At 48.9% G+C, this 19,649-nt stretch overlaps 1 protein-coding gene across 1 annotated transcript in view; it reads left to right on the forward strand.

Moving 5' to 3' along the window:
- TRIM66 (tripartite motif containing 66) overlaps positions 1 to 19,649 on the forward strand; it is a 139,145-nt gene that overhangs the window by 87,027 nt on the left and 32,469 nt on the right. The window contains exons 7-10 of the mRNA XM_038764337.1: positions 2,132 to 2,278; positions 3,697 to 3,814; positions 9,544 to 10,412; positions 19,470 to 19,631. Of these exons, the coding sequence (XP_038620265.1) occupies positions 2,132 to 2,278; positions 3,697 to 3,814; positions 9,544 to 10,412; positions 19,470 to 19,631 (1,296 nt within the window). The remainder of the gene's footprint in view (positions 1 to 2,131; positions 2,279 to 3,696; positions 3,815 to 9,543; positions 10,413 to 19,469; positions 19,632 to 19,649) is intronic.

Here is a 19,649-nt window from a genome sequence, read left to right on the forward strand (position 1 = left end):
CACTCAATCAATCAATCATTTATTGAGCGCTGACTGTGTGCAGAGCACTGTACTAAGCACTTGGGAAGTCCAAGTCGGCAACACAGAGAGACAGTCCCTACCCAACAGCGGGCTCACAGTCTAGAAGGGGGAGACAGAGAACAAAACCAAACATACCAACAAAATAAAATAAATAGAATAGATATGTACAAGATAAATAGAGTAATAAATATGTACAGACATATATACGTATATACAGGTGCTGTGGGGAGGGGAAGGAGGTAAGATGGGGGGATAGAGAGGGGGATGAGGGGGAGAGGAAGGAAGGGGCTCAGTCTGGGAAGGCCTCCTGGAGGAGGTGAGCTCTCAGTAGGGCCTTGAAGGGAGGAAGAGAGCAAGCTTGGCAGACGGGCAGAGAGAGGGCATTCCAGGCCCGGGGGAGGACGTGGGCCGGGGGTCGATGGCGGGACGGGCGAGAACGAGGTACGGTGAGGAGATTAGCGGCAGAGGAGCGGAGGGTGTGGGCTGGGCTGTAGAAGGAGACAAGGGAGGTGAGGTAGGAGGGGGCGAGGGGATGTGCTCTCTGAACACAGTAAGCGCTCAGCAAATACCATTGATCGATCGGAAAGGCAAAGGGTTCGATTCAAAAGAATTGAGAATCAGCGTGGCCTAATGGATAGAGCTTGGGCCTGGGAGTCGGAAGGGCCTGGGTTCTGATCCTGACTCTTTTGTTCAGTCGTATTTATCGAGCGCTTACTGTGTGCTGAGCACTGTACTAAGCGCTTGGGAAGTACTAGTTGGCTCTTGTACAAGTACAAGATGACCCTGCCATCTCTCTGCTGTGTGACCTTGGGCAAGTCACTTTGCTTCTCTGCGCCTCAGTTCACTCAACTTGTTTTTATGGTATTTGTTACCATATGTCAGATCCTGTTCAAAGCACAGGGGTTGGTACAAGTTAATTAAGCCGGACGCAGTCCCTGTCCCACATGTTACAATCTAAATAGGAGGGAGAACAGGCATTTAATCCCCATTTTACAGTTGTGGAAGCTGAGGCACAGAGAACTGAAGTGACTTGCCCAAAATCACACAGCTGACAATTGGCGGAGCCGGGATTTGAACCCATGAACTCTGACTCCAAAGCCCGGGCTGTTTCCACTGAGCCTCGCTGCTTCTCCCATAGAAGACAGAGCACAGTCCTGGGAGTGAGAAGGACCCAAGTTCTAATCCTGGGTCCTTTGCTTGTCTGCTCTGTGGCCTTGGGTAAGTCACATCACTTCTCTGTGCCTCATTTACCTCTTCTGTAATATAGAGATTAAGACTGTGAACCCCCTGGGGGACAGGGATTGTGTCAAACCCGATTTGCTTAGCACTTAACAAATACCGCAAGTATTATTATCATTATTACAGAGCACTATGCTAACAGCTTGGGAGACTACAATGCAAGGGAGTTTGGTAGATACTTTCCCTGCCCACAATGGGCTTACCATCAATCAATCATTGATGCTTATTGAAAGCTTACCGTAAATAATAATTAGGAGAGCACGTGTACTAAGCAGCATGGTTGAGAAGTAGCGTGGCTCCGTGGAAAGAGCACGGGCTTGGGACTCAGAGGTCATGGGTTCTAATCCCGTCTCCGCCACTTGTCAGCTGTGTGACTTTGGGCAAATCGCTTAACTTCTCTGGGCCTCAGTTACCTCATCTGTAAAGTGGGGATTAAGACTGTGAGCCCCAGATGGGGCAACCTGATCACCTTGTATCCCCCAGTGCTTAGAACAGTGCTTTGCACATAGTAAGTGCTTAACAAATGCCATCATTATTATTATTATTATTACTTAGCACTTGGCAGAATACAGGAAAGTAAGGAGACACAATCCCTGCCCTCAGGGAGGGGAAGACAGACACCCTCGCCCTTCCCTAGAACCGTTCGTAGTTTTTGAGCATTTACTGTGTGCAGAGCACTCGGGAGAGTACAATGCAACGATGTAACAATCACACTCCCTCCCCACAACGAGCTACAGTCTGGAGGAGTGCTGTATGGAGAGCTTTCGACTCTCCCATCGGTTTCACGTCAAGCCATCCAGCTCACTCGGACGCCTGGCTGTCCGTCAGGAACAGGGCTCGGTTTATCCACCTCCTTCTCTCCGAACTCCAGGGCATCACCAACGAAAGGAAACACAAGCTGGAGCAGCAGCTTCAAAGCATCATGGTCCTAAACCGGCAGTTCGAGCACGTGCAGAACTTCATCAGCTGGGCCGTATGCAGCAAGAACAGCAACCCCTTCCTCTTCAGCAAGGAGCTGGTAAGGGAGGATGCCATTTTCTTGCCTGGCGTCGCGCCTCTAACTTCAGATTTAGTGGGGCCTTTTGGAGCAGGATCCCAAAGTGCGTATCCTCTCCACTTCCCGTGCCCTCGGGGCTGTCCTGAAATGCGGCTCCTAGAAATGGGTTTCCAGGCTGGGCCGCCGCGGCCCGCTCCTACCAATTTCCCAGCTCCCGTGAGCCGGGAACACTTGACCGGCTCTTGTTCTTGGCCTGGTGGAGACGATTTACCACAGGTTCCCGGGATCTTAGCGGGAGAGAGTTTCAGCTAGGTTTTCCCGGTAAAAGGGATTTCTTTTGGATGAGGAGAAGCATTCATTCATTCATTCAGTCGTATTTATTGAGCGCTTACTGTGGGCAGAGCACTGGACTAAGCGCTTGGGAAGTCCAAGTCGGCAACATATAGAGACGGTCCCTACCCAACAACGGGCTCGCAGTCTAGAAGGGGGAGACAGATGACAAAATAAAACATGTAGCAGGGAGACCTAGTGAATAGAGCCTGGGCCTGGAGTCAAAGGGACCTGGGTTCTAATCCCAGCTCTGCCATTTGTCTGCTGTGGGACCGTGGGCAAGTCACTTCACTTCTCTGAGCCTCATCTGTAAAATGAGGATTAAGACCGTGAACCCCATGTGAGACAAGGGTTGTGTCCAGCCCGATTTGCTCATAGCTAGTACAGTGCTGGCCCGTAGTAAGCACTTGACAAATACCACAGTTATTATTATTGTTATTCTTAGTATGATCAGGCCTTCCACCCTAATTCCCAGGCTTTCAGGATTGGGAGTTAGAGGTGGGAACCTTTGAAAGGCACTGAGGAGAGGGGATGGTAAGTAGGCGGGTGAGGAACTTTGCCTGGTGATGCCCAGGTTTCTTCTCTGGGCAAGGAGGTTAAGTACTGTGAGCAGCTGGGGCCCTTGTTAATGGCAGGAAAAGGAAATAGGTGGACATCTAGCTGTCCCTCATTTTTGAAGACGATGCTATAGAGAGCGAGGCTTCATCCATGAGGGCAAGTGGGCTAGAGAACCCAACAGTCCTTCTGCTACTCAGCGTGTTAGCCTCTTCTGCCTCACCCGTGGTTCAGCCACTGATATTCTGCACCGTCTTTGTATATGGAATGATTTGGAGAACAAAGAGAGGGCGTTATCCAGCAGGACATGGGCTGCAAGGGTTTTTCTGGTAGCGGTGATGGTTTACTCTGAGCCATCCCCACTCTCTCACCCAGTCTCCCCGTGCCCAGCAGTAGGAACTGGGATCAGAGGAGCAGGGTTAGGGGCGCGGGACCTGCTCTGCATCTTATGTCATTGTCGAGGGGGCATTCGCATCCTAATCAATCGAGCCGTAGTATCTATCGAGCACTTACTAGGTGCAGAGCACTGTTCCAAGTGTGGGGCTTGTTGTCAGATTGTGTTTCAGATGCAGCGTCTGCTGGAGACCAGCTGCAACACGGATGCCGGCTCTCCCTGGAAGATCAGGTTCACCTGGGAACCTTCCTTCTGGACCAAGCAGCTGTCCAGCCTGGGTCAGGACAAGATCTTTCTCCTTCTCTGCCCTTTCCCACCACCTCCGTGGAGCTGCTCAAAGCCTGGATAGGGGGCACTGGGCATCCTAGAAAGTCACAGGGCGGATCAAACCCCTCCTTGATGGGGGCCTCCGCACAGTTTGGTGGCGTAAGAAACAGCGAGGCCTAGTGCAAAGGGCCTGGGATGCAAAGGACCTGAATTCGAGCCCTGGCTCTGCCATTTGCCTTCTGGGTGACCTCGGGCTAGTCATTTCACTTCTCTGTGCCTCAGTTCCCTCACCTGTCTCCCTCCCACTTAGGCTGTGAGTCCCTTGTGGGACAGGGTCTGTGTCCAACCTTATTCTCCTGTATCTATCTCGATGCTTAGCACAGTGCTTGGCACACAGTAAGCACTTAAAAATACCATTATAATAATTATTATTATTCATAACAGCGGGGAGTTCCTCACGTGGGGATGGAAGGAGCACATGTCCAAGGCCTTAGGGATGCGGTGGATAGAACACAGGCCTGAGACTCAGAAAGTCATGGGTTCTCGTCCCGGTTCCACCACTTGTCTGCTGAATGACCTTGGGCAAGTCACTTCACTTCCCTGGGCCTCAGTTACCTTATCTGTAAAATGGGGATTAAGACTGTGAGCCTCATGTAGGATAGGGACTTAGTACAGTGCCTGGAACATAGAAGCACTTTTCAAATACCACAATTATTATTATTATTCTGCTCAGAAATAACCAAGGACCCACAATCCGATACTCTATTTAGTTATTTATTTTACTCTATTTTATTTGTACATATTTATTCTATTTATTTTATTTTGTGAATATGTTTTGTTTTGTTCTCTGTCTCCCCCTTCTAGACTGTGAGCCCACTGTTGGGTAGGGACTGTCTCTACATGTTGCCAAATTGTACTTCCCAAGCGCTTAGTACAGTGCTCTGCACACAGTAAGTGCTCAAGAAATACGATTGAATGAATGAATGAATGAATGAATGAAAAAAGTGCCTCCTGCCCTTTAGTGTACGGAACTGGGAACAATTTGTCATCCTGATTCTTGTCCTGGTTTTTAATTTTTTTTTAATTTTATGGTATTTATTAAGCAATTACTCACTGAGCGCTGGGGTAACATGGGCTAATCAGGACGCAGTCCTTGTCCCACAGAGAGCTCACAGCCTTAATCCTCATTTTACAGATGTGGGAACTGGGGCACAGAGAAGTGAAGGGTCACACAACGAACGAGTGGCGGTGCGGGATTAGAACCCAGGTCCTCTGACTCCAATGCCTGCGCTTAACCCTTAACTAAGCAAGCGCTTAGTACAGTGCTCTGCACACAGTAAGCGCTCAATAAATACGATTGATTGATTGATTGATTGATTAACCCAGTGGGCCATGCCGCTATCCCTCTTCCAGTCAGTTCTCTCTCACTTAGTGGCTTGCGTTCCACAAGAACCCCGCGCTGTAAGAGCTCACGGTGTCACCCTCTCCCCTTGATCAAGTCACACATGCCCAGCACCCCATTTCTTCCAGCATCGCAAACATTTTAATCCATCAACCAGTGGTATTTATTGAGTGCTTACTGTGTGCAGAGAACCGTACTGAGGTGCTTGGGCGAGTACGATACAACAGAAGAGCTTATGGACTCCAGGCAGATGTCTGTGATTGGAAGGATGTTCCCTAATTTCTTAATAGCCTTCTATCCGAAACGGGTAATCAATGCCTTCTATTTGGGCAAGTGCTGCCTCTGTCTGTGAGTAGAGTTGGAGATAGGAGTTGGCAGCTTCCCAGCCTGACAGATAATAATAATAATACTAATGGCATTTATTAAGCGCTTACTATGTGCAAAGCACTGTTCTAAGTGCTGGGGAGGTTACAAGGTGATCAGGTTGTCCCACTTGGGGGGCTCACAGTCTTCATCCCCATTTTACAGATGAGGGAACTGAGGCCCAGAGAAGTGAAGTGACTTGCCCAAAGTCACACAGCTGACATTTGGCAGAGCCGGGATGCCCAGACAGATGCCCAGGGGAGCGAGCTGAACTCCGAAGGAAGCCTGGTGAAGTGGCAAAATGGGATTGAGAGTCAGGAGTTCTGAAGCAGCGTGGCTCACTGGAAAGAGCCCGGGCTTTGGAGTCAGAGGTCGTGGGTTCAAATCCCAGCTCCGCCAACTGTCAGCTGTGTGACTTTGGGCAAGTCACTTCACTTCTCTGCGCCTCAGTTACCTCATCTGTAAAATGGGGATTGACTGTGAGCCCCCTTTGGGACAACCTGATCACCTTGTAACCTCCCCAGCGCTTAGAACAGTGCTTTGCACATAGTAAGTGCTTAATAAATGCTGTCATTATTATTATTATTAGGTCCCAGTCAAGTCAGTCAGCCAATTGTGTTTATTGAGCTCTTACTGTGTGCAGAGCACTGGACTAAGCACGTGGGAGAGTACAATACAACAATAAACAGACACATTCCCTGCCCACAATGTGCTTACAGTCTAGAGGAGAAGCTAGGTCTTAGGGATGTAGCGAAGAGAGCACCGGCCTCGGATGTCAGAAGGATGTGGGTTTTAATCCTGGCTCTGCCATGTGTCTGCTGTGTGACTTTAGGCAAGTCAGTTGACCGCTCCATGCCTCAATTTCAAATCATTCAACCGATCAAGAAATTGCATTTATTGAGTGCTTACTGTGTGCAGAGCGCTGGACTAAGCACTTGCGAGATTACAATATAACAGAGTTGGTAGGTTCCCCGTCAACTCTAAGGTGTTTCCAGTGACAATGTGTGGATCCGAGAGCTGGACAGTGAAAAAACAGGATAGAAAGAACATAGCGTGGCTCAGTGGAAAGAGCACGGGCTTTGGAGTCAGAGGTCATGGGTTCGAATCCCAGCTCCACCACATGTCTGCTGTGTGACCTTGGGCAAGTCACTTAACTTCTCTGAGCCTCAGTTACCTCATCTGTAAAATGGGGATTAAGACTGTGAGCCCCACGTGGGACAACGTGATCACACTGTATCCCTCCTCAGCGCTTAGAACAGTGCTTTGCACATAGTAAGCACTTAACAAATGCCATCATCATCATAGATTCTTTTGAAATGTGGTGTTGGAGAAGGCTTTGGCGAATACCGTGGACTGCCTGAAAGACCAACAAATGGATTTTGGAGCAAATTAAACTAAAATGGTCTTCGGAAGGCCAAATGACTCGACTTAGATAAGCATACTTGGGACACATAATCAGGAGGACTAATTCTCTGGAGAAGACACTAACGTTAGGAAAAGTCCAGGGAACATGTGGAAGGGGCAGCCAAATGGCTAGAGACCATAACAATGATAAGGGGAAGAACCATTAGAAAGGTTGTGGATTGTAATAATAATAATAATGATGGCATTTGTTAAGTGCTTACTATGTGCAAAGCAATGTTCTAAGCTCTGGGGAGGATACAAGGTGATCAGGTTGTCCCACGTGGGGCTCACAGTCTTAATCTGCATTTTACAGATGAGGGAACTGAGGCACAGAGAAGTCAAGTGACTTGCCCAAAGTCACACAGCTGACAACTGCGCCACGCTGCTTCTCTATGATGATGATGATGATGACTACGGCATTTATTAAGCGCTTACTATGTGCAAAGCACTGTTCTAAGTGCTGGGGAGGTTACAAGGTGATCAGGTTATCCCACAGGGGGCTCACGGTCTTAATCCCCATTTTACAGATGAGGAAACTGAGGCCCAGAGAAGTTAAATGACTTGCCCAAAGTCACACAGCTGACAATTGGCGGAGCCGGGATTTGAACCCATGACCTCTGACTCCAAAGCCTGTGCTCTTTCCACTGAGCCATGCTGCTATGGCAGAGGGTAGGATGTTCTGGAGAAAGTATATCCATGAAGTCGCTATGATCGGAAACGTCTTGACGGCACATAATAAAAATAATAATAGGTTCCCTGCCCACAATGAGGTGTAAAATGGGGATACTTCCTGCCCCTCCTCCCTCTCCGCATATGTAGTGAGAATGTGAGATAACTGTTAGGAAGACGTTTAAAGAAAATGAAAGCTCTCTAAACACAAGCCAACCAGTCAGTCAGTCGTATTTATTGAATGCTTACTGTGTGCAGAGAACTGTACTGAGCGCTTGGGTGAGTTATTAAATCCCCCTGCAATCTGCAGGTTCTCCGAGAGCTGTAGAAATGGGCCGGATCAGTCAGCTGATTGCTTCATTGTGGCCCTCCCCGTTTCCCTCCAACCCGGCCCTTCCAGCTGTAGCCAAATCGGGCAACTTGGCACTGAACGTAGCTTTATTCATTAGCTCCCAATGCTGTCTGGAAGGAAATTTTCCCTAAGATCCAACGCTTGTCCCCGGCCACCCATTTTTTATGTGTGTGGTATTTGTTAAGCGTTTACCGTGTGCCAGGCACTGCACTAAGTGCTGGGAAAGATCCAAGCTAATCAGGTTGGACACAGTCCCTGTCCCACGTGGGGCTCAAGGTCTTATTCCCTATTGTATAGGTGAGGAAACTGAGGTTCAGAGAAGGTAAGTGACTTGCCCAGGGTCACCCAGCGGATAAGTGGCGGAGCCGAAATTAGAGCCCGAGTCCTCTGAATCCCAGGCCCGTGCTCTCTCCACTTAAAATGAGTCCGGCCCAGGGTCGCCTCTACTGCTGATCTGGCCTTTGTAGCATCTCGCTCCCTGAGGAGGCATCCTCCATTCCCAACTGGATCCTCTGGGAATCCATTGGAAATCCAGAGAAGGGGATTGGCCTGGAGTGTGGTTAATCCTGAGGCCCAGAGAGGTTAGGTGACTTGCCCAAGGTCACACAGCTGACAATTGGCGGAGCTGGGATTTGAACCCATGACCTCTGGCTTCAAAGCCCGTGCTCTTTCCACTGAGCCACGCTGCTTCTCCTTGACTTGCGATCAAATGCGTTATTTGTCATTTTGTATCTCGGTGTGGAGGGACGCCCTGACCTATCATCATCATCATCATCATCATCAATCGTATTTATTGAGCGCTTATTGTGTGCAGAGCACTGTACTAAGCGCTTGGGAAGTCCAAGTTAGCAACATATAGAGACAGTCCCTACCCAATAGTGGGCTCACAGTCTAAAAGGGGGAGACAGAGAACAAAACCAAACATACTAACAAAATAAAATAAATAGAATAGATATGTACAAGTAAAATAAATAGAGTAATAAATATGTACAAACATATATACATATATACAGGTGCTGTGGGGAAGGGAAGGAGGTGAGGTGGGGAGGATGGAGAGGGGGACAAGGGGGAGAGGAAGGAAGGAGCTCAGTCTGGGAAGGCCTCCTGGAGGAGGTGAGCTCTCAGTAGGGCCTTGAAGGGAGGAAGAGAGCTAGCTTGGCGGATGGGCAGAGGGAGGCCATTCCGGGCCCGGGTGATGACGTGGGCCGGGGGTCGATGGCGGGACAGGCGAGAACGAGGTACGGTGAGGAGATTGGCGGCAGAGGAGCGGAGGGTGCGGGCTGGGCTGGAGAAGGAGAGAAGGGAGGTGAGGTAGGAGGGGGCGAGGTGATGGACAGCCTTGAAGCCCAGGGTGAGGAGTTTCTACCTGATGCGCAGAGTATACCTATATTGTACACTCCCAAGCGCTTAGTACAGTGCTCTGCACACAGTAAGGGCTCAGTAAATCCTATTGACTGACTGACTGACCAACAAGTGGCCAACTGGGATGGGGGTGGGGGAGATGCCCCCGGAGGACGTCTGCGGAAAAATGGACCTCTCTGGTTTTCCAGGCTGCATCACCACGGAAGGCGGACCTCCTCCTCCTCCTCTTCCTCCTCCTCCTCCTCCGCCCTCGGACGGCCCGGGTTACGGCAGCGGGCCGGGCCTGCCTCCGGCCTTTTATCAGGGACACCGCTCCCCCGCCCCCCCTCCGGACCCCCTGACCCACCAGCCGCAGAAATTGCCCGTCTGCTGCTCCCACTGCCCCGCGGGGCCCCCTGGCCACAAAGGCCAGGCCCCTCATCCGGGCCTCCACCACAACCACCACCACCACTACCAGCAGCAGCAGCAGCAGCAGCAGCAGCTCGGCTTTCGCCAGGCCTCGGAACCGCAGCAGGCGTCCGCGCAGTACGCCACGCAGGCCGGGGAGAAGGAGCAGGCCTGCAGCCCCCATCCCCTGAAACTGGCACAGCCTTGGGTAGAGCAGCAGCCCCATCCGGAGCAGGAGAGCGCGGGCCTGAGGATGGGGAAGCCTCCCCAGCCCGGCGGCCACCCCGTGTGCGTCGCTCCTCCGCAGGATGCGCCGCCCGCCCTGCACGGCCCGTCCGTCCAGGTCCAGCTGGCTCACCACCAGAAGCTGAAGTTGAGCCACTTGCCACCACCACAGGCCCCTCCGCCGTCCCCCCTGAGCTCGGCCCAGATGGACGGCCCCCCGCAGGAGCCGGTCTTGCACCAGAACCTGGATCTCATCCACCACAAGTTTGAGCTGGAGGAAATGCAGAAGGACCTCGAACTCCTTCTCCAGGCTCAGCAGCCCAGCCTGCAGCTCAATCAGACCAAGCCCCCTCAGCACGTCCAGCAAACCATCGTCGGCCAGATCAACTACATAGTGAGGCAGCCGGCCCCGCTCCCGCCTCAGGCGCCGGAGGAAGTCCAACAGGTAAGTCAGATATTCATTCATTCATTCATTCAATCAGATTTATTGAGCGCTTACTGTGTGCACAGCACGGTACTAAGTGCTTGGGAAGTACAAGTTGGCAGCATATGGAGACGGTCCCCACCCAACAACGGGCTCACAGTCTAGAAGGGGGAGACAGACGACAAAACAAAACGTCGGATTCGTCATGTTTTAATGGCGATTTCTTCATCGCCTCCTATAAGCCAGGCGCCACATTAAGCGCTGGGTAGGAAAGCGCTTAGTACAGTGCTCTGCCCACAGAAAGAGCTTAATAAATACGATTGAACGCTTATTTGGTCGGATGCAGTCCCTGCCCCACGAGGGGCCCCCGGTCTGAATCCTCATTTTCCAGATGAAGGAATTGAGGTGCAGAGAAGGGACTTTCCCAAGGTCACATAGCAGAAACATAGTGGTGCTGGGATTAGAACCCAAGCCCTTCTGACAACCAGGCCTGTGATCTACCCACTAGGCCATGGTGTGTGCAGAGCGCTCTACTAAGTGCTTGGGAGAGTAATAATAATAATAATGATGGTATTTGTTAAGCGCTTACTATGTGCAAAGCACTGTTCTAAGCACTGGGGTGGATACAAGGTTATCAGGTTGTCCCATATGGAGCTCACAGTCTTAACCCTCCTTTTACAGACGAGGTAACTGAGGCTCAGAGAAGTTAAGTGACTTGCCCAAAGTCACACAGCTGTCAAGTGGTGGAGCCAGGATTAGAACCCATGACCTCTGACTCCCAAACCCGGGCTCTTTCCACAGAGCCATGCTGCTTCCCAATACAATGGAGCTGGTAGACACATTCCCTGCACTCGACAAGCCGACAGTCTAGAGGATGAGCTATTTTTTCTTTTTCACGATCAAGTTAAGAACTTTACCATGCGCCACACGCTGTGCTAATCAGGTCGGAAAAAGTCCCTGTCCTACGTTTGGCTCATAGTCTTAATCCCCATTTTACAGATGAGGTAATTTAGACACAGAGAAGTGAAGTGACTTGCCCAAGGTCACACAGCAGACACGTGGCGGACCTGGAATTGGAACCGAGATCCTTCTGACTCTAGGGCCCGGGCTCTATCTACTAGACCAGCACTTAGAACTGTGCTTTGCACATAGTAAGCGCTTAATAAATGCTATTATTATTATTATTATTATTATTATTATTATTATTACTATTATTATTATTAGACCATGATGCTTCCCTCCTACGGAATTGTGCATAATTTTATTGGCAGGCCAAAAAGAGAGGGGCTGGGTGGAAATGGGAATGAGATGGATGGTTCTGGAGGCCTCGAAGCCCAGTGGATTATTTAAGTTGGATAGAGAAGTCATTGAGGAGCCTCAAGGGAATAATAATAATAATGATGATGGCATTTGTTAAGCGCTTACTATGTGCAAAGCACTGTTCTAAGCACTGGGGAAGATACGAGGTGATCAGATTGTCCCACGCGGGCTCACATCCCCATTTTACAGATGAGGTAAGTGAGGCACAGACAAGTTAAGTGACTGGCCCAAAGTCACACAGCGGACAATTGGAGGAGCTGGGATTTGAACCCATAACCTCTGACTCCAAAAGCCCGGGCTCTTTCCATTGAGCCACGCTGCTTCCCTGTTAACATGATAACATGTTACTGCCTCTCCCTTCCTCCTTTCCTTCTTCCTAGTTGCCAAGAAGGGAAATCAGATCTCTTCCAAGAGGCCTTCCCTGCTAAGCCCTCATTTCCCCACCCATTTTCCTCATTTTGCTTTCCTCTCAGCATCATCATCATCATCATCATCAATCGTATTTATTGAGTGCTTACTGTGTGCAGAGCACTGTACTAAGTGCTTGGGAAGTACAAGTTGGCAACATATAGAGACAGTCCCTACCCAACAGTGGGCTCACAGTCTAAAAGGGGGAGACAGAGAACAAAACCAAACTTACTAACAAAATAAAATAAATAGAATAGATATGTACAAGTAAAATAAATAAATAAATAAATAGAGTAATAAATATGTACAAACATATATACATATATACAGGTGCTGTGGGGAAGGGAAGGAGGTAAGATGGGGTGGATGGAGAGGGGGACGAGGGGGAGAGGAAGGAAGGGGCTCAGTCTGGGAAGGCCTCCTGGAGGAGGTGAGCTCTCAGTAGGGCCTTGAAGGGAGGAAGAGAGCTAGCTTGGCGGATGGGCGGAGGGAGGGCATTCCAGGCCAGGGGGATGACGTGGGCCGGGGGTCGATGGCGGGACAGGCGAGAGCGAGGTACGGTGAGGAGATCAGCGGTGGAGGAGCGGAGGGTGCGGACTGGGCTGGAGAAGGAGAGAAGGGAGGTGAGGTAGGAGGGGGCGAGGCGATGGACAGCCTTGAAGCCCAGGGTGAGGAGTTTCTGCCTGATGCGCAGATTGATTGGTAGCCACTGGAGATTTTTGAGGAGGGGAGTAACATGCCCAGAGCGTTTCTGGACAAAGGCAATCTGGGCAGCAGCATGAAGTATGGATTGAAGTGGGGAGAGACACGAGGTTGGGAGATCAGAGAGAAGGCTGAAGCAGTAGTCCAGACGGGATAGGAACAGTAAGCACTTAGCAAATACCACAATTATTATTACCACCCTCCTTACTACCCCCTTCAAAACTGAAGAGCCGTTTCTGGGGTTACTGAACACAAGATTGAGTTCCTTTCCTGGGAAGGAACATTTCCTTCACCGTAGGGGCCGAAAAATTGGTTGCACAGGGTTAGCACCTCTCTGGTGAGGGGGTGATGAGGAGTTTGACTTCACACTCCCCTGAGGTGCCTGGGGAAATTCACAGCTCCTCCTGCTGCTACAGTGAATTAGCCTTAGTCCAGCAGAACAGGGCTGCGGTTTCCTCAGGCCCTGCAGTGGACAGCAGCATGATTCTCAGGGGGTGGAGTTGTGATGGACACTTTTTAAAGGAAATGATCTTGGCGCATTCGGCAACCTGACCAGCGACATCATTTGGGATGTTTTGTTTTGTTGTCTGTCTCCCCCTTCTAAACTGTGAGCCCGTTGTTGGGTAGGGACCGTCTCTCTATGTTGCCGCCTTGTACTTCCCAAGCGCTTAGTCCAGTGCTCTGCACACAGTAAGTGCTCAATAAATACGATTGAACGAGTGAATTTGGGAGGAAAGGCAGACTGCACAAATAGAAGGTGGAGAGCAAAAGAGGGCAAATGTGGGCTCAGCCGATCTCCTCATAATAATAAGGATTATTATCAGCAATAATAATATCATCATCATCATCATCAATCGTATTTATTGAGCGCTTACTGTGTGCAGAGCACTGTACTAAGCGCTTGGGAAGTACAAGTTGGCAACATATAGAGACAGTCTCTACCTAACAGTGGGCTCACAGTCTAAAAGGGGGAGACAGAGAACAAAACCAAACATACTAACAAAATAAAATAAATAGAATAGATATGTACAAGTAAAATAAATAAATAAATAAATAGGGTAATAAATATGTACAAGCATATATACATATATCCAGGTGCTGTGGGGAAGGGAAGGAGGTAAGATGGGGGGATGGAGAGGGGGACGAGGGGGAGAGGAAGGAAGGGGCTCAGTCTGGGAAGGCCTCCTGGAGGAGGTGAGCTCTCAGTAGGGCCTTGAAGGGAGGAAGTAATACTACTACTACTACTAATAGTAGTGTTAGTATTTGTTTAGCAATAATAATAATAAAAAAATATGGCATTTGTTAAGTACTTATCCCGTGCCGGGTGCTGTACTAAGTGCTGGGGTAGTACAAGCAAATTGGGTTGGATACAGTCCCTGTCCCACATAGGGCCCACAGTCTTCATCCCCATTTTCCAGATAAGGGAACTGAGGCCCAGAGAAGTGAAGTGGCTTCCCCAAGGCCACACAGCCGACCAGTGGTGGAGCCAGGATTAGAACTCATGACCTTCTGACTCCTGGGCCCGTGTTTATCCACTATGCCAAAGTACTTAACCATGTTCTAAGCCCCATATTAAGTTCTGGGGTAGATACAAGATAATCAGGCCCCACAAGGGGCTCACCATCTAAGTAGGAGGGAACACGGGTTTCCAATCTCCATTTTTGCAGATGAGGTAACTGGGGCACGGAGAAATGAAATGACTTACCCAAAGCCACATGGCAGACAAGTGGCAGAGTCAGAATTAGAACCCAGGTCTTCGGACTCCCATGCTGCTGCTCTCTTCACTGATCCATGCTGCTTCCCTTAAATGCTCATGGAATATAAACTTAACACCAAAGCTACAAAGTATCATTGGCAAGCTAGGTGAAAGGGCTTGGGATCCTGTGGGCATCATCATCGGCGATGCAGTCTTTCTTATATTGTACTCTCCCAAATGTTTAATCCATCAATCAGTGGTATTAATTGAACAGTTACTATGTGTAGAGCACTGTACTGAGAACTCGGGAGAGTGCAATGCCTCAGAATTAGTAGACACAATCTCTACCCATAACAACTTGTACTTTCCAAGCGCTTAGTACAGTGCTCTGCGCACAGTAAACGCTCAATAAATACTATTGAATGAATGAATGAACTACCCATAAGCGCTTAGTACGGTGCTCTGCACACAGTAAGGGCTCAATAAATACGACTGAATGAACTAGTTTACAGACTAGAGGGGGAGACAGACATTAGTGTGAAAAAATAAGTAAATCATAATATATAATTTAAATCAATCAATCAATCAATCAATCGTATTTATTGAGCACTTACTGTGTACAGAGCACTGTACTAAGCGCTTGGGAAGTATGGACGAGAATGGGGAGTGACAGGAGGCCCGAAGGTCAGCAAGGATGCAGATGTAGTAGTCATCAGTAGAAGTTCCCCCTTCTAGATTGTGAGCCCACTGTTGGGTAGGGACTGTCTCTATATGTTGCCAACTTGTACTTCCCAAGCGCTTAGTACAGTGCTCTGCACAGAGTAAGCGCTCAATAAATACGATTGATTGATAGTCAAGGCAGAATAGGATAAGAGAAGATAGAGAAGGCTAGAGAAGCAGCGTGGCTCGGTGGAAAAAGTCCGGGCTTTGGAGTCAGAGGTCATGGATTTGAATCCCCACTCCACTAATTGTTGGCTGGGTGACTTTCGACAAGTCACTTCACTTCTCTGGGCCTCAGTTCCCTCATCTGTAAACTGGGGATGAAGACTGTGAGCCCCACGTGGGACAACCTGATCACCTTGTAACCTCCGCAGTGCTTAGAACACTGCTTTGCACATAGTGAGTGCTTATTAATGTCATTATTATTATAAGTGCTTGGCTCAGTGTGGTAGCACATAGGATGGAGAAGAGAAGGAGGATTTTAGCAATGTTGTGAAGGTAGATTAGTAGAGTGCTTAGTACAGTGCTCTGCATAAAGTAAGCTCTCAATAAATGTGATTTGTTGATTGATCGAACACCTGCTGCCTGCAGAGCAATGTGCTTGGCATTTGGGAACACTAGAGACAAAGTAATAATAATAATAATAGCATTTGATAAGTGCTTACTATGTGCGAAGCACTGGTCTATGTGCTGGGGGGGGAATGCAAGGTGATCAGGTTGTCCCATGTGGGGCTCACAGTCTTAATCCCCATTTTATAGATGAGGTCACTGAGGCCCAGATAATAATAATAATGATAATGATGGCATTTATTAAGTGATTACTATGTGCAAAGCACTGTTCTAAGCGCTGGGGAGGTTACAAGGTGATCAGGTTGTTCCACGGTTGGCTCACAGTCTTCATCACCATTTTACAGATGAGGGAACTGAGGCACAGAGAAGTTAAGTGACTTGCCCGAAGTCACACAGCTAAGTGGCAGAGCCGGGATTAAAACCCATGACCTCTGACTCCTAAGCCCGGGCTCTTTCCACTGAGCAACTCTGCTTCTCAATAATAATGATATTTGTTAAGTGCTTACTATGTGCCAAGCACTGTTCTAAGAGTTGGGGGGGATACAAGGTGATCAGGTTGTCCCACGTGGGGCTCACAGTCTTCATCCCCATTTTACAGATGAGGTAACAGGCACAGAGAAGTTAAGTGACTCACCCAAAGTCACACAGCTGACAAGCTGCAGAGCTGGGATTCGAACCCATGACCTCTGACTCCCAAGCCCGGGCTCTTTCCACTGAGCCACACTGCTTCTCTAAGCATGGTTTTCTCTTGGAACATGGTCCCCACCCCCACGGAGTTTAGTGGAGAAAGACCAGGAACTATAAATGGACAAAAAGATAATAGAGGTGCATGAGAGTGGATTATAAACTCACACAAGTGGATAACTCAGTAACAAGCCACTGGCAAGGTGATAAATAGATAAGTGCATAGGAATTCATAAGAGTGCATAGGGAATGTGTCTACCAACTCTGTATTGTAGTTTCCCAACTGGTTAGTACAGTGCTTTGCACACAGTAAGCACTCAATAAATATGATGGATTGAATTCTAAGGAGGCTCAGGGGAAGTAGGGCCAATAGAGAGAAATTTACTCTGGTTTGGAAGGCCCTCTCTCATATTCATTCATTCATTCATTCATTCTATCAATCGTATTTATTGAGCACTTACTGTGTGCAGAGCACTGTACTAAGCGCTTGGGAAGTCCAAGTTGGCAACATATAGAGATGGTCCCTACCCATCAGCGGGCTCACTGTCTAGAAGGGGGAGACAGACAACAAAACAGAACATATTAACAAAATAAAATAAATACAATAAATATGTCAAATAAAATAGAGTAATAAATACGTACAAACGTATATATGTATATACAGGTACATATCTGACACACAATGACTCTCTCCACCTTCAAAGCCTTACTGAAGCCCCATCTCCTCCAAGAGGCCTTCCCTGACTAAGCCCTCCTTTCCCCTTCTCCAAATCCCTTCCTGACTTGCTCCCTTTATTCATCCCTCCTTCCCAGCCTCCCAACACTTCCGTACATATCTGTGATTTATTTATTTATATTAATGTCTATCTCCCCCCTAGACTGTAAACTCGCTGTGGGCAGGGAATGTGTCTTTTTATTGTTGTATTGCACTCCTCCAAGTGCTTAGTACAGTGCTCTGCACACGGCATGTGCTCCATATATACAATTGAATGACCGACTAGTCAGGGATCCCCCCTTCCCTTCCCCACAGCACCTGTATATACGTATATATGTTTGTACATATTTATTACTCTATTTATTTATTTATTTTACTTGTACATATCTATCCTATTTATTTTATTTTGTTAGTATGTTTGGTTTTGTTCTCTGTCTCCCCCTTTTAGACTGTGAGCCCACTGTTGGGTAGGGACTGTCTCTATATGTTGCCAATTTGTACTTCCCAATCGCTTAGTACAGTGCTCTGCACATAGTAAGCGCTCAATAAATACGATTGATGATGATGATGATGATGACCTGGTTCTAATCCAGTTTTTGCCAATTGTCTGCTGTGTGACTTTGGGCCAATCTCTTCACTTGTCTGGGCCTCAGTTCCCTCGTCTGTAAAAAGGGGATTAAAGCTGTGAGCCCCATGTGGGACATGGATCGCGTCCAGCCTGATTCACTCGTATCTACCCCAGCGCTTAGTACGCTGCCTGGCACACGGAAAGTGCTTAACAAATACCATTAAAAAAAAAAGATGATGGGAAAAGCAAGGCGGAGTGGCAGTTGAGCCGATCCTGGGGCGAGCTGCTGTGAATAACAGGTGCTTCAGTGTGAGAGAAGGTCAGAGGTTAGGCAAGCTGGCAGCTAGGGAGAATTGAAGAGCCTGCTTCAAACAATCCACAAAGTGGAAAGTCCTCTCACAGGTCATCGAGTTAAGTTATAGCTGGAAGGGATCGGGCTTCCTAATGGACCCCAAGCTGGGAGTGCCTCTGCTCTGGAAAACTATTGCTCTGCGAGCGAACACTCTGTGATCCACTGACTTTTCTTCTAGGAGAGGAAAGCGAAGATTTACCCATGCCGAGCTGTTGTTTGGGGGAAGCCTAAGATACCCAGCTCTTTTTCCAACCTGTTTCTAGCACTTCAGCTTTTTGAAGCAACCTGAGAGAACAACTACTTGGACTTCAGCGGGAACAGAAAGCCCGCTATTAGTAATAATTCTGGTATTTGTTAAGCGCTTACTTTGTGCCAGGCATTGTACTAAGTGCTGGGGTGGATTCAAGTAAATCGGGCTGGTTGCAGACCCTGTCCCAAGTGGTGCTGTTGTCTGTCTCCCCATTCTAATAATAATAATAATAATGCCATTTATTAAGCTCTTACTATGTGCAAAGCACTGTTCTAAGCTCTGGGGAGGTTACAAAGTGATCAAGTTATCCCACAGGGGGCTCACAGTCTTAGTCCCCATTTTACAGATGAGGTAACTGGGGCACAGAGAAGTTAAGAGACTTGCCCAAAGTCACACGGCTGACAATCGGCAGAGCCGGGATTTGAACCCACAACCTTCAGAGAAGCAGCATGGCTCAGTGGAAAGAGCCCGGGCTTTGGAGTCAGAGGTCATGGGTTCGAATCCCGGCTCCGCCACGTGTCTGCTGTGTGACCTTGGGCAAGTCACTTCACTTCTCTGAGCCTCAGTTCCCTCATCTGTAAAATGGGGATTAAGACTGTGAGCCCCACGTGGGACAACCTGATCACTTTGTATCCCCCCAAGAGCTTAGAACAGTGCTTTGCACATAGTAAGCACTTAACAAATGCCAACATTATTATTATTATCATTAACCTCTGACTCCAAAGCCCGTGCTCTTTCCACTGAACCACGCTGCTTCTCTTCTAGACTGGGGGCCTGTTGTTGGGTAGGGACCGTTTCTACATGTCACCGACTTGTACTTCGCAAGTGCTTCGTATAGTGCTCTGCACCCAGGAAGCGCTCAATAAAAACGACTGAATGAATGAATGACTGCTCACAGTCTCCATCCCCATTCTACAGATGAGGTAAACGAGGCCCGGAGAAGCAAAGTGACTTGCCCAAGGTCACCCAGCGGACAGGGGGTGGAGCTAGGGTTAGGACCCAGGACTTTCTGAGTTCCAGGCCCGCGCGCTAGCCACTGAGCCACGCCGCTTCTCTTTCCGCTCCCCAGAAACTCTGTTCTTTCCCCCGTCAGGCTTGTGATGACCCCATGGCCTCCGAAGGCCCCAAACCGGTCCTGGCCCTGGACCGGCCTGCGATGATCCCCCCGCCCCAAGCTCTAACGGAAGACGTCCCCGTCGGCCTGCACCGCCTGAACGATGCTGCACGCTGCTCCTCTCCCAACTTGGTGACAAAGGTACTTACTGACCCAACC

Source organism: Tachyglossus aculeatus, chromosome 22 (assembly GCF_015852505.1).
Source record: "Tachyglossus aculeatus isolate mTacAcu1 chromosome 22, mTacAcu1.pri, whole genome shotgun sequence".
NCBI classification, from domain to species: domain Eukaryota; kingdom Metazoa; phylum Chordata; class Mammalia; order Monotremata; family Tachyglossidae; genus Tachyglossus; species Tachyglossus aculeatus.